This window comes from Protopterus annectens, chromosome 8.part0, assembly GCF_019279795.1.
Source record: "Protopterus annectens isolate FY-2018-M chromosome 8.part0, PAN1.0, whole genome shotgun sequence".
Classification (NCBI taxonomy): Eukaryota; Metazoa; Chordata; order Ceratodontiformes; family Protopteridae; genus Protopterus; species Protopterus annectens.
In genome coordinates, this window is record NC_056741.1 from 419,587,053 (window position 1) to 419,602,784 (window position 15,732).

The 15,732-nt window shown below is 36.3% G+C and overlaps 1 protein-coding gene across 1 annotated transcript in view; it reads left to right on the top strand.

Moving 5' to 3' along the window:
• Window positions 1-15,510, top strand: part of LOC122808845 (semaphorin-7A-like) — an 851,812-nt gene extending 836,302 nt beyond the window's left edge. The window contains exon 14 of the mRNA XM_044079936.1: window positions 12,918-15,510. Within this exon, the coding sequence (XP_043935871.1) occupies window positions 12,918-13,267 (350 nt within the window). The 3' untranslated portion in view covers window positions 13,268-15,510. The remainder of the gene's footprint in view (window positions 1-12,917) is intronic.
• Window positions 15,511-15,732: the final 222 nt, after the last annotated feature.

Sequence of the window (15,732 nt, forward strand, 5' to 3'; positions counted from 1 at the left end):
AGATTAGCAATGGGGAAGTTAAAGAAATAGAAACTGAGGTTATGGAGTACCTGCAAAGTGAAGGGTTCAGTGTACAAAATCTAACTCAGAAAGCACCACAGCAGGACAGAGTAATAGACATCCAAATTAAGGAGAAACCAGTGGAAGGGGAAGCAACTGGTCAGTTGCCATATGAAGAGGTTGTGGAACCTTTCACAGGAAATCAGTATAAATGTTCACTTGAAGCAGCAAGGAAAGGACCAGGAAACTGTGGCAACTCTGACACAGTCAATGATGGTGAGTGAGTTCCCATATGACAGAGCATGGGATGAAACTGAAGAGAATGTGCCACAGGAAGATGCTATAAAACCTTCTATAGAATGCCCACAGGAAATGCAGAACAAAAAATGTGCCCTCAGTTTAGAAGATAATGAGGTAAGAGAAGAGTTGCTTGATTTAACAGAGGTAGATAGACATATTAAGATCAATGAAAGCAATAGACTGCAGAAGGTCAATAAAAGCCAAAAAGTTAGAAGTCTGCAAAAAACAAATGAACCGAGTAATTAGGACTGTCCATAGAGATCCATGTGATATAACAGAAGTAAACAGGATATATTGCTGTGCAGTTAAATTAACAACAGATTAAATTCTACCACAAGAACACAGGGCAGTAAGGGAAAGGAAGGGGTGAAATTGAATACCATCATGGAAGTATTGAACAGAGAAAACTATAAAGCAATAAGACAAGAAGTGTCACTTTTAGAAGAGTATAGAAGAGGGAAAAGATCAACAAAAATACTCAGAAAGATGTTATAGATGTGATAAAAGCAATGTGCAGTATTATAACAGATCAGGATTTATCATGCACTATCACAAATAATAAACTAAAAATATCAGCACAGGCAGAAAAACTTAGAAGATACACAGATAAATATAAAGGAAAAGTACAAAATAAGCAATTTATTGATGACCCAAAAAAGTTTTATAGAGAATCGGGAAACAAGAAAAAAGGAATTGAAAGACCACCAAAAAAAGAAGAAACAGATACATTTTGCAGACATACTTATGAAGATCCTGTGGAACATAACAAAGATGATAAATGGATAGAAGAAGTAAAAGAAAGAACAATAAGTTCAAAGGTACAGGATATGAAATGGGATGAAGTAACAGCCAGAGAGATTGAAAAAAAAGTTAAGAAAAGCCTCTAATTGGAAAACCCCAGGCCCAGATGCAGTACCTAACTTCTGGTTAAAAGTATTAACATCTTTGCATGAAGATTTAGCCATGAGTACAAACTATTTATATGCATATCCCAAACAGACACCAACGTGGCTAACAACAGAAAAACAATGCTCCTACTTAACAGTGAAGCTGCAAGCTACCCTAAAATTATAGACCAATAACTTGCCTTCTGACGATGTATAAACTATACACTGGAATTGATGCCAACAGAGTTTATAGACATTTAGAAGAAAACTCAATTATGGCAATAAAAGAAAGTCATATGGAAAAAGGATCATTTGTTGTTAAAGTCATAGTAGAGAACTGTAAAAAGGGGAAGAATCTAAGTATCGAATGGATTAGCTATAAAAAAGCATTTGACAGTATCCCACACTCATGGATAAAAGAGTGCTTAAAATGTATAAGACACACCCTACACTGATAAACTACATCACAGTGACAAACCACTTTGCAGTTAAGCCATGATAAAGGACAAATTATTATTCTAAGGATAAAATTCCAAAAGGGGATATTCCAGGGTGACTCTCTGTCACCATTGCTATTTTGCCTTTCCATTAACCCATTAAGCTGTCTGCTTAAGCGATTAGGTCATGGCTGTAATTTGGCTCCCAGAAAGCAACAAAGTGTAAAGACCTGTCATCTACTCTGTTGATGATTTAAAACTGTATAGCTCATCAGATGAGGAAGTGAAAGCACAACTGCAAGTAGTCAAAATTTTTTCAGATGATATAAAAATGTTATTTAGTCTTGATAAATGTGCAAAAGCAACATTTAAAGCAGGAAATCTGCAACACCAAGAAAATATCAGTTTGGGACAAGAATGTGATGTAAAAGAACTTGAACAAGAGGGAGTGTATAAATATTTAGGAATTGAGGAAGGATCAACAATAAAACATGAACAGATGTGAATAAACTTTGCAAGGAATATTTTAGAACACTTAAATTAATCCTGAAAACAGCATTGGCATGTAGGAAAAAAATTCAAGCTATAAACCAATTTGCTCTTCCTGTCCTAACTTACAGTTTGGAGGTGTTGGACAGATTAGACAGGAAAACAAGAAGGATTCTTCATGCTCACCAAATGATTTATAAAAATCAGTGCATACCAAGACTATATATTCCCTGTTCAGAATGAGGTATGGGTCTCCTTGAAATTGATTGCATGTATAGATCTGCAATCGTGGGACTGCATACATATCTGCTGACCTCACAAGACCCAAACATAGTGAAAGTTTTGACACATGAGGAGAATAAATTGAAGGTGACTTCCCTTCTTAGTCTAGCAGAAGTATATCAGCTTCAAACAGGAATGGAAATCAAACCAGAAGTAGTAGCAACTGAATGTGCCAAAAAACAAAAGAAAGAATATAAGGTGAAGGATCGGTCTATATTACATTGTCAAATTCACAAGAGTTCGAACGATGTAATATCGAACTATGAAGTCCAAAACCCAAAAAGTACGAAAACACAGAACAGCGATTTTTTTCCCCAGGGGAAAAGAATCACTGTTAAGATACAAAAAAAAAAAAAAAAAAAAAAACATGTACACTTTAAACTTAAACTAATGTGGGAGGGCCCCCCACACACACCCTACTTAAATATACCAACTCCGTGATCGCACCACAGTGGAGGAAATAGTGAAGCTGCAAAAATGGTCCACCGATTTTTTCCCTGGTAAAGAAATCGGTGTTCCACGGCTGCTATTTTCACCTTTCGAACATATGGGTTCGATATTACAATGTTCGGACTCCTGTGAGTTCGACGTTGTAATATAGACCTGAAGGATCAGATGAGAATGCAATAAATGTGGAAAATGCATAAATATAGTTGCAAGTATAGAAAACTCTTGGAACAATGTCAAGTTGATCAGGACTGAACACATGAATGGTTAAGGACAGGTGAATTCAAACCAAAAGATGAAATGTTAATATTGGTGGCCCAAGATAATGGGATACGTACATGATGGTTTGCAAATCCCATTGAACATGTGGGAAAAACAGACAAATGTAGGTTTTTATAAAACAGAATTGGAAACAGTCACACATCTTGCTGCTGGTTGTGATATACTAATGGCAGGAGGACTATATACTGAAAGGCATAATAATGTGGCACGACTGTTGCACTGGGGACTGTGCAAACATTATAATACTGAAGTAGCTGAAAAACACTGGAAACATGAGCCATAATGCATCACAGAAAATGGTGAAGTCTGTATCACATGGGATCACTTATTACCAACAGTTCAAAAGACAGATGGGAGAAAACCAGACATAGTGATCCATTAAAAGAAGACAAAAGTTGCATTGATCATTGAGATCACTACACCCACTGAGTACAATGGCTACAGAGAGACACAAAGTCATAAAATCTCATGATTTGCAGTCAGAAATGAGAGCAATGTGGAAGATACCCCAAAAGTTCCAATAGTAGTAGGAGCAACGGGTCTTCTAAAAAAGAATCTACGATCATATGTAGATATGTTTCCGTACAAATTGCAGAAGGAGTCATTACTGGGCATATTGTGGGTGCTGCAAAGAGCACTTCTGGCTGACATCAAAGATTGAAATAATACTAATTTCATGAATTTTAATCATACTATGTCTTAAGAATGGGGTCCATTCCCATCACAGTATTAGAAACCAAAATATATGGAGAATTTAAAAAAGGGAGATACCATTATATCTATTATTTATTAGATCATATAAATATGGAAAGATTCCTCAAGACTGGAGACATGGGCTTATTAAACCTGTCTTTAGGGGAAAGGGGAGTAGGACAAGCCCAGAGTCATATAGATCCTTAAGTTTACTTTCATGATGAGGAAAAATAATAGAGAGGGTAATATATTGAATAAGTTATTATCAGAATTGGATAGGTTGGGACTTGAAACCATATATCATCATACAAATGTTGAAAATAGATCTATTATCACCTGTAACATGAAGTTCTATAACAATATAATGAATAAAAAACTGTGCTGTGATGTAATTTATATAGCTTTAACTTTAACATTTGACAGGGTCATACACAAAACACTGACTAATAAATTAGAATAACTAGATATTGATATACTGTTGATAAGATGGATAGCTTCATGCCTTACAAATAGGACATGGCAAGTATCATACAGCAATTGGACAGGTGAAAGTCTTGGTTACAGTCAGGATGGCCCACAGGGCTCTGTCCTAGGCCCTTACTTGTTTAGATTGTATCTTTCAGACCTAACTCTTTCACCTGAGGTGTTCTACAGTCTATATGCAGATGACCTGAAATTGAGTAAATTGATTACATGTGTTACAGGTCTAAATTGACCATTTGGGCAGAGAAGAATAATATAATGACAAATACATCAAAAACTAAGCATATAACATTTGGGAGACATAAATTGAAAGATGAATATTTATTACAACACACAGTGATTGAAACTGCAGATTCATTTAAGGACCTGAGTAGATGGGCAGATCCAACTTTGAGTTTTTCTAATCATATCAACAAATTGGTTAATGATAGTTATAGAAATATTGGTTGTATAAAAGATTTATAAAGTCTAGGAAATCAGAAATGATGAAGTCATTGTTTGTTAGTTACATTAGACCCAAACTAGAGTCTGGAATAACAATATGGAAACATTGTAAGAAAAAAAACATGAGTAAACTGGGAAGAGTAAGGTGGAAATATACCAATGGCATCCATGGATGTAAACATTTAAGCTATTATGAAATACTAAAATATCTGAACTTGTACAGAGTCTCCTACAGATATCTAAGAGGAGATCCTATTCTAGTATATAGCGCATTTGGAGACAATTATCTCTGGGAATGTGTGAGGTTATCACAAAGTACTAGAGAATCATCAAACAACCTATGTAGAAGATTCTATAGAAATGAGAAGTGAAATAATTGGTTCTCTGAGAGAGCAGCTGATGCATGGAACAGACCCACAAATTACATTAAAGCAAGTACTAGTTTAATTTATTTTTAAGAACAGCCTGGACACTTATTATGGGAGCAAGTGTTTTGGTATATTGGCAGGCTAGAAGGGCATTAATATTTGTATGCATGTACGTATGCATATATAATCACATTGATAACATTTTCTAATCCCTGTACATGCTTTGTATGCTACAGAAAATTTTCTACCAGACTTTTATTGTTTAAATGGTATCTACATTTCCATGTCTGTCAGATTGTACATTATGTATGTTTGCTCAAATAAGTTAGAATTTTTCATCATGTTATCCCACTTGGCAACCTTGAAATTATTTAACAAATGTGGAACAAATTATGTATTTTGTGCACTTGCCCATAAAACAGATCTAAGCCTGTCTGTACTGGTATCAGTTGAGAATGATTTAGTGTTTAGATAAGCCTGCAGGGCTTTAAAGCATACATTCATATCAGCAGTCCATGTTTTACCTGTAGTGCTGTCAAGCCAGTCTTCAAACATAACTAGATTCTGAAATAATCCTTTTTATATCATACCATTTAGGTATCATTTGCATTAATTTAGTACATTGTGATATCTATCTAGCAGGAGCTACTGTTACTTATCACCTTATTTTTGTGTAATGACCTGAGCATTTAATAACGATTATTTCAAGGATTCCAGCTCTGCCATTTATATACTTGTGTTGGGCTACCTTTTTACATTGTTATTTGCAGCATCATTCCATTCTTGCGACAAAGCTTCATAATTACTTTGTAAGTCTGGGACAGTATATAATTAACATACTGTCTGAGTGTATCAAGAGCTTGCTGCCCCTCATCTGTTTGGGGAATATTCTTAATGCTGACATTTTGTTAAAAAGCAAGATCAAGCTTAGTAGTACCTTGTTGTGCTATGCAGTTATGAACACCTAAACATGCATACAGTTTTGTTTTATCACAAACCTTACTTAGGTCTAAGATCCATTCTAACACATGAAACCATGCTTTCCTAGGACTATCTTTTAGTGAAATCACTAAAGGAACAGTACGTTTAGAGCTCTGTTAATGCAAGTGATCCATGATAAACTGTGCTTACTTCACTGAACTGGAATTAACTGTATATGGGCAGTCTGCAAAGACTATTGTCTCTCCACTCTTTCCTTATTGCAGAAGACTAGCAAAGAATATTCTTGAGGGGAAGAGTTTGTGATGTTTGAACTGTTGTTGGTGTCCAACTGGAACTGATGTTATCTGTAACTGAAAGATAACAGCATCAAAATCATTGTTTATAACAGGAATATTCATTAAAGACCACTGCAGCTGCTGGACTGGTTTACCACTGTTAGAAATGTAATACTTTGTCACCAAGATTAAATCAAAATATATGTATTAGTACTATTTTGTAGAGGTAACAAAATAAATCCAAGACATTTCTAACACAAATGGTCATGGGCCTAAATTACCTTTACTTTATCTCAGGTTTACGGAGACTAAAACAGGCTGCACACTTAACCAAGACAAGACTTAAGCTACAGATTTAAATGATGAGTTAGGGTTAAATCTAACTCATACGGTCAAGTTTTAGAGTCCACGATGCAGGGAATTTATAAAGGTACTGTGGTGTGTACACCTTCATGTACAATAACCTTTTAATATTTAGAAATGGGCCTAATATGATGCTGTACACTGGTCTAATATTTAGACTTGCAGCACCGCTTAGGGCTAGCTCTGTGGCCATGCTAAATGTTAATGGGACACTCCATGAGAGCGGCGTATGTTAATTAGCCATCTGCAGTCTCCTCAGAACCACCTCCAGGAAGGCATCTGCAGTTCTAATATATGTATTTGATTTCCCAGTGTCAAACTATACATGTTAAATCTTTGCAGATAATTCATTCCATTTTCATCACAGTATAAAAAATGCTATGTACAATTTATATTTTATTTTATGTAATTAATATTATGTAAGTATATAAAAATTGTCATGACATCCTAACAGAGCATACGCTCATAGGTTCATAGAAGATTACTAGGCTAACAGCTCTTACAAGCCTAGCCAATATAACCTGATTTTACTCAATATATGCCCACAGGCAAGAGGATGGCACGGATTTGTGCCTATGCCTTGTGGATCTTACAGATTGCCCTGTCCATAAGAGACATAGGTGCTACTCCAGGTGTGAATTTCTGGCTCCTCATCCATTGATCCAAACTGTGTTTGAAGAGGGCCAGGGAAGGACTCTGCTTTAAGTAAATAGGAAGCCTGTACCAAAGAAGGGGTCATCTCTGAGATACATATATGTCTCTCAAGCATGTTTTGTTTCAGCTGCTGACTAAGTTTAGATGCCTAGATTGAGTGACTCTTTTGCTGTTTGACTTGTGGATGTGTTGCAGCTCCATCAGGGCTAGATTTGTGAGTGCCTTGTAGGTCATGCATAGGTCACCCATTAATAGTCAGTAGGAGACAGAGTAAAGGGATAGGGCTTTTAGTCTGTCAGCACAGGGCATGTTGTTTACACCCTGTATTTTCTTTGTAAAGACTTCTGAGGTCACTCCACATGCTGTAAGTGCCTAGTCAAGTACATGACTAGTACCTAGTCAAGTGTTGGCCATATATAAAATATATTCTTCAGTTATCTGCTATAGCTCAGCACTTGATATTTTTATCCATTTGTCCATTGAATGATTTAACTCCTTAAATCTAATAACTGCTTCTCTGTAACAGCATTCTTTGCCAATTGACATATCTTCTTCTTTCGACTTTTCCCGTTTAGGGGTCACCACAGCGGATCACCTGTCCACTCATGATTGGCAGTGGAGTTTTATGGTGTCAAGTTGCCAGCCCGACGCCCAACCTTCCACAGAAGGCACACACTCACACCTAGAGCCAATTTAGTGTGTCCAATTCACCTACAGCATGTCTCTGGGATGTGGGAGGAAACTAGAGCACCCAGAGGAAACCCATGCGGCCACAGGGACATGCAGACTCCGCACAAAAGGCACCCCAGTCAAGGACTGAACTGGAGAACCTCTTGCTGTGAGATGACAACACTAACCGCCGCACCACCGCAGCTGCCCTGCCAATTGACATATATTGCCAACCAAATAAATATGCCTACGTTTGCTTTTGCAGTAGTATAGAGGGTTTATTCATTCTTAGTCACAAAACGTGGAAGTACCTCTCCCCCTTAATATACAAGTAAAATGGTTTCATCCCAGAATCAGCAGCACAAGTAGCCATAATGCCTAAATAAATGTTTAATACACATAGTTTCTTATAAAAGACATTTTGTTCATAAAACAGAACAGGGCAGGTATTGATCATGTAGCAAAGTCATCAATTAAATTTTACTTAGTATACAAATACATTCCACTTCATCTTCTGTCTAACCACCTCTCCTAACACCTGCCCTATCCTACTCACTGATCTCAGAAATCTTAATTCTGACCTACCTATATTTAGCCCTATCCTAACCCATCTTCTCCCATCTGTCTCCACTTCTCCCCATTTATACTTCCCCTTTCCCACTCATTTCAACTGTAAACACTATTTTCTTTCAATCCAGTCTTCTGTTTTTTCTTGCTTTCCAACATAATGTAAAAATCGTATGAAGAATACTACTTTTACCACCCTTTTATTATGCATAACATGAAGTTATTGTGTAGCTATTTAAAATTTCTGAAGCATTCATGACAAATGTACCCTATTCTTTAGTGGTCCATGTCAGATGGCGAAAGCGCAGGTAAATGAAGACCACATCACCGAGATGACTTCGCTGACAGGACAAATCCCCAACAACGGTAAGTGGTGCGGACTCGGAGTTAGTCCCATTCCCTCACTGTAGTGCGATCTCAGAGTTGGTATATTTAAGTAGGAAAGTTGGGGGCCCAGCCACCCACATGGGGCTGCAGGGGGGCTTGCCCCCCCTGCAATACATGTTGTAATGTGGTTTTTGGTGATATTACGGAAATGGGAATGTAGTCCATGCCGTAATACATTGACTTACCGTTGTCGGTGAATCGTCCTGTCAGCGAAGTCATCTCGTTGATGTGGTCTTCATTTACCTGCGCTTTCGTCCATCTGACATGGACCCATTCTTTAGACATTTTCTCTGTGGGCCTCTACTGAAAATGGGCTTCGGCTCAGTTGTACTGTCCCTGATAAGAAATGTGATAAATAAATAAATAAAAATGCTCTTAATCCCCAAATAAGCTATACAAGCAAAGACATCAGGCATAATGAAAATACTTGCTAACAGAGAAGCCCCTAATCCTAAAAAGGCACGTATGAAGTCAGCAGAAACAGCAGAATCAAATTATTCTCATACTGACACTTTAAGCACAAGTTTCCCATTTTAAAATTATTAGAATAATTTCCAATTAAATGGTATGGAAAACTAGGATAAGTGCACCTTCCCCTTCTATCATATCTACAACCTGAAGTATAAGGCCTCCGGGGGATAGTTAGGTGACAGCGACAAAATGCTTTCTTCCCTTGAGGATGAAAATCATTAGGAGTTATTACCTAAAATTAATGAAATGACAATTCCTGCAATGTTGGTAGAGGTAAAAAAAATCTCTACTTGGATTTGGAAAACAGCTCTTGCTTGAACTAACAGGGGTATGTAATCAGAGATAAATTCAAATAACTATTCATATACACACACACACACACACACACACACACACACACACACACACACACACACATGCACACAGAATGCTTCCCAGTAGCTACAATTGAGCCATCAGCCAGAAATGTGCAATACTGCTGACCTCCAAGATGAAACCCAATCAGCAAGAGACACAAATTATTGCCCAAGCTACAGATATTTACATTTAAACCTGAAACTGCAATTTAAAGCTTTGAGATAAAATAAGTATTCATAGACTTAATTTACACATTATGAATATTCAAATATAGCATTAAAAGATGGTGCCCTACAGTTTGAAGTATTTCTAGTGAGATGAACTAAGTTCCTCTAAACCAATCTTTCACACACACACACACACACACACACACACACACACACACACACACACACACACACGCACACACACACACACACACACACACACACACACACACACATATATATATATATATGTGTGTGTGTGTGTGTGTGTGTGTGTGTGTGTGTGTGTGTGTGTATTAGCATTCAAGTGCACTATCATATAGACTAGTTTATATGTATAAATGTTAAAGAAGAGCAGCATCCAAATAACATAAATTATGAAATAAATGAAATTTATTGTTATTGTTAAAAATAAAATTGTTGCAAATTGCTAATTATTAAATAAAATAAATTGTCTGGCAGTTAGTGCAGAGGATTATAGTTCAAAACTGTTATTGAACTGGTTCCTGTAACTGAAGGGTATAGGGCTGGATTCCTTTCACCTCTATTTACCTGTTATGTGACTATGAGTAGGATAATTAACCAGACAGTGGTCCCACGTTAGACCTAAAAAGGGGCACTTATTGTCCAGTAGGCTTACTGCTTTACAAATGTCTAAATAATCTAAAAAATATAAATTTCTTATAGTACTCCACGTGTCATCAGTTTTCATTTATCTTTTGTGAGAAGGCTTATGTATTATTTTCAAATATGTAATATTTATGATAGTTATGAAAATACACTTATTAAAGACACACTACTATTCACAAAAATGTCATAGCATGTCTAGCTTGCGTCTATATTACATAATCAAACTTTTAAAAGTTCGAATGTCATATAGTCGACACCATATGATTGAACTTTTGGTGTCAACCTTATGACGTTCAAACTTTTAAGAGTTCAACAATGTGATATAGACCCTCTAGCTGTACAACAGATTGGCTGGCTTACCTTTTTTAGATTTTTAAGTAAAACATTTTTCAAGTTATACCTCAAGATGTTTAAAAAGGTATTACTCTTACTATGGTATTCGATATATCATAACAAACATACGAAAGCAAATATCAGTTTTGAAATCTATGAAATAAATGAGATGATTATGATTATATTTTTATAAAACTTGTCTATTGCATTGTTCTCCAGATTATTTTTTATTTATTGTTTTTTTTTTTTTTTGTGTGTCAGTATAATTTTACAGCTTTTATTACTCGCATAGCATTTTTGATATGAAAGAGACTATTATACTTCTTCTTCATTTGTTATTTTAATCACATGAAATATTTTCTTCAAAAGTGTTGAATGATTTGGTGTCATTAGGAAAAAATATTTTAAGTCTGGCTGGATGGAAAATGTATGTTTAGTGTTAATATTTTTATTTTTTTGACTTGGCCAAAGGCAAGCAGGACCTTTCTTTTTCCTTTTGACTGAATCCCATTCTCAAATCTGATATAGTCATTCCTGCTTTGACTGGTGGATTAGACCAAGCAATACTGTATATATCTCTCAACTGTATCTCATTATGAGGAATACCATTCATTTTGAGTCTTAAGTCAATGTTCCTCACTGTGCTACATTGAAAGGGTCCGTCACACTTTCACAGGTAAGATTTTTTTTAGCTAATATCCATGGTAAATAATATTGAATCACATTAATTCATCCAAAGAACATTTTATAAGTATAAAGTAATATATTTAGCTATCCTGTGAGCTTCCTAGATGAAATTGTTAATAATCTGTTGGAATATGCTCCGCGTTTTGGAGATGGATGGTTGTGAGCCATGATATTTAATATAGTTCTTAGTCCAAATATCAAGTTAATTTAATAATTATTGACCTTGGATGAGCTCTTAGGTTAACAGGGGGTTTCAGGAGTGACATGTGGGTTCTTCCTATTCCATATGAAATAACTTATTGAAGGTTTAACATTTTCAGTTGTCACATTCTTAAACAGCTAATCATATTTTTACATTCCATTTTTTTTCTGGAACCACAATATGTTCTCAAGTTATTTTTTCTCTGTTTGTTATCCAAGTCTTCTAATTTATTCATTACCCATGTGTCTTGATTTGGAAAATGTTAGTAATTCTTCCTCCTTTAATCTTCCATCCACATCAGCTAAAGATGTCTCTATCTCTTTCATTTTGATACCTTGCTTCTGCATTGTCTTTTAGCATTTCAGTCTTTTGTTACAGTTTTATTGTGCTGAATATATATTTTCCAATGGATGTTATCATTTTTTTCCAGACAAAGCCAATATTACGGTTCTTTCTTGCTGCACATCTTTTTCTATAGCAGTTTCACATATAGATGTTTTAGAAGCATGTTTTCCTAATGCTGATCAAAGTTAACTGTTTAAAGAAAAGAATGAATTGTTTAATAGGTTGTGATCTTCACATTGTAGAGAAATTCATATTACTGAACTTCCAAAGTTGTAAATCCTTTTTCCTTAGTAGCTTAGGACTTTCCTCTCAAATTCTTCTTATAAATGATGACCATCTTTGTGGAAATGCTAACATTTTGGCCATCCTAGTTGGAATCTGTGTGTTTCTTTAATGCATTACTCACAATGGAGAAATACTGGATGCAGCAACATATATTACAACAAAATTCTAATATTCCTGCTGTTTGGTTAAAGTTGTATTATGTTACTGGAGCTAAGTGTATATTTCAAATGGCCAGTTAGTTCTTTTAAAAATAGAAAATAAAAAAATAATAAATATTCAACAAATTTTTGGGACATATAGTTACATCAGCAGGTGTTCTTGTAGCACAACTTAACCGCAGAAATCAATTAATGCGTGAATATCAACTAGAAATGTTTTCATTGGGAATACCTTTAACATCCATTTTTTTCATTCTTTCTCTCCTCATACTAGAACCGGTGTCAGAGCCAAGGACCATGAAAGAGCCAAATGTAGTAATTGTCAATACCGAAGATTATGCCTACCTTCCATGCCCAGTTCGCTCCTTCTACGCCAACTATACCTGGAGAAAGGACAATGAAGAGCTGTACCCATGCACTATCAGTGAGGACTCCTGCACACTTGTTCTTGGAAGGCGCAATCTTCTAATCCCCGGTGTTTTCAGATGTACTGCCACAGAGGAAGGACATCAGGAGGAAATCACAGCCTATAGACTTGAGCTCAGCAGTGGAAGAATTCTGCAGCCTGCATGGATTTGGGCAATAGGAATTGTCCTATTACTCAACAATGTTGTTCTTATGTAAATGACCAAAAAAATAATAGCTTTCATTGTCCATAACTACTATGTCACTGCCAATGCACTTCCATTATCAGCTACCAACCTTCCTCCTGCTCCTTCTGCTCTATCTGTTATGTATGAAGGATCGTTCAATAACACTGAATTCCACACTACAGCAAAGTACATTTTATCCAGATCTTTGCAGAAAAAATATTTTCCTTACGGTGGTTAAAATGGGCACTCCTGAATCTTAACCAGTCATTTCTGAAATTAAGGGTTTGCAGATGCACAACTGTTTTTTCTTACCAAACCTGCTTATGATGATATTTTTTATCCCTTTGTACCAGATGCTCAGTGCTAGCTCTACTACCCACATTCCCATCTCAAGGCTCCATTCTGCTCTATATTCCCTCACAGATGCTATAATTTATGAATATCTGTCGGTGCTTAGCTTCAGTTACCATGAAAGGTTACCTGACCTTTTGTTGAACCCAGATAAATCTGTGGACCTAGTGACAAGTTGCAAACAGTTTATTTGGCCTTGTTTGACATATGCAAGTAAAACCCAAATCTGTGGACCCAGTGACAGGTACCAGGCAGTTTATATGCCCTTGTTGGACATAAACAAGTAAAACCCATTCACGTTTATGTTGTGGCTATGTGAAGCATAGCAAGCAGTTCAGTAGCATTGTGGCTTTCATGGTAGTTTTTTTTAGTTTAGAAATGTGGGTTCTACAACAGGTAACTACATTCCTAGTTAGCAATGTGGACCCTGTGTAAAGAGGTAAATGTTCAAGCAGTACTGTAGACTCCATGTGGGTGGTAAGAATCTCAGATAACATTATGTGCCCTACAGTAATTAATGATAGACATCCATGATTCATTCTTTTCCCTGAGGCACACAGTAGTGAATCTCAGGGCATTTTGCTTCTCTTGCCAAGTGACAGTCTATATTCTCCTCAGCTGAGAAAGATGCATGTTTTTTATCTTTAGCCAACAGATATCATTACATTTTTACAATAAATAGTAATGCAAGCAGTCTGCACAGCATTAGCAGCATCTCTGTACTATGAGTTACAGTGCACATGCCTGTGATTACTGTTTAAAGCTCACACCACATCCAAGTGGAAGTAAACCCAGACAGTGTAGGAGTTTTAAAGACCTGCAGCCTTCATCCATTAGGTATCACAAGCCCCTTCCTGAACTCATGTGAGAGGTAGTCACTGCATCCTTCATGCACCTGGACCAATGTGTATCTGGCCTTCTTCCATTAGGTGTCCCAAGCTCCTTCCTGAACTCACGTGAGAGGTTGTGACTGCATCATTCATGCACCTGCACCACTGTGTCTTTGGCCTTCTTCTATTAGGTGTCCCAAGCTCCTTCCCAAACTCATGTGAGAGGTGGTGACTGCATTATTCATGCACCTACATCACTGTGTATCTGGCCTTCTTCCATTAGGTGTAACCAAACCCCTTCCCAAACTCACGTGAGAGGTGGTGACTGTATCATTCATTCACCTGCACCACTGTATATTTGGTATTGTTACTCCAGTATCATTGTCAAACAAAAGTACTCCTGAACCTGAGGACAATCATCTGAGAAAGTTCCCCACCAGCAGTGCTATGGTAACATTTAAATCAAACTTTGCTTTATACCATCTATGTTTTAAAGTCTTACCTGGCTACTTGCAATCAAATCAGCACCTAAAGCATCATTTACTTTTCGGCATCTTCATTGAAGCAAATCCTGAAATTTCAGGTAAGATGCAAACGAAATTTTAAATGTATACTACATTAAACAGTTCAAATCAACCATATCCCACATTTAATTATTTAGTGTTAGCTGTATAATGTACTTAATTAGAAATGTATGTATTTCCATTTGTTCATTAGGCAAGCACACTGGTCAAAGGATCTTTTTCAGGCATGGCACAGGCCTAGAAGCACATAAAATAGTAATACACTAACAGTACAATAGTAAACAGTGAAAGTAATTATAGGCAATAAAATTCCCAAACATTGTGTTAATAACTTCATAAAATAAAGCACTGTGACATTCACTATTAGGGAATCTACAGTTTTACATTACACTACTGCAGTGTGCCCTGAAGGCAAGATATACATGTGATAACATACCTCTTACCTCTCAGCACAAGAAATATGGACAAAACAGAAATAATGCGGGGACAAGGGTCCAGAAATATGGACAGATTTTAATATTGCTCTTATAAACTTAGAAAGTTGTCTGAATAACAGGTGTTGCATTATCATAAATTTTCTGAAGGGTATTAAGTCTGAAACTCAAATGTCCGTCATTATTTATTATTGTTTAGTGAGTTTAATTCCTCAGTGATTTGCCAGAAAACTACAAATTGCATGAAGAACAAACCTATAGTATGAGGCAAAAATCTGGACAGTCTGTGAAAATCTGGACAATTGAGAGGTATGTGTGATAATTCATCCTTTAGCAATATGACAGCACACCTAGTGG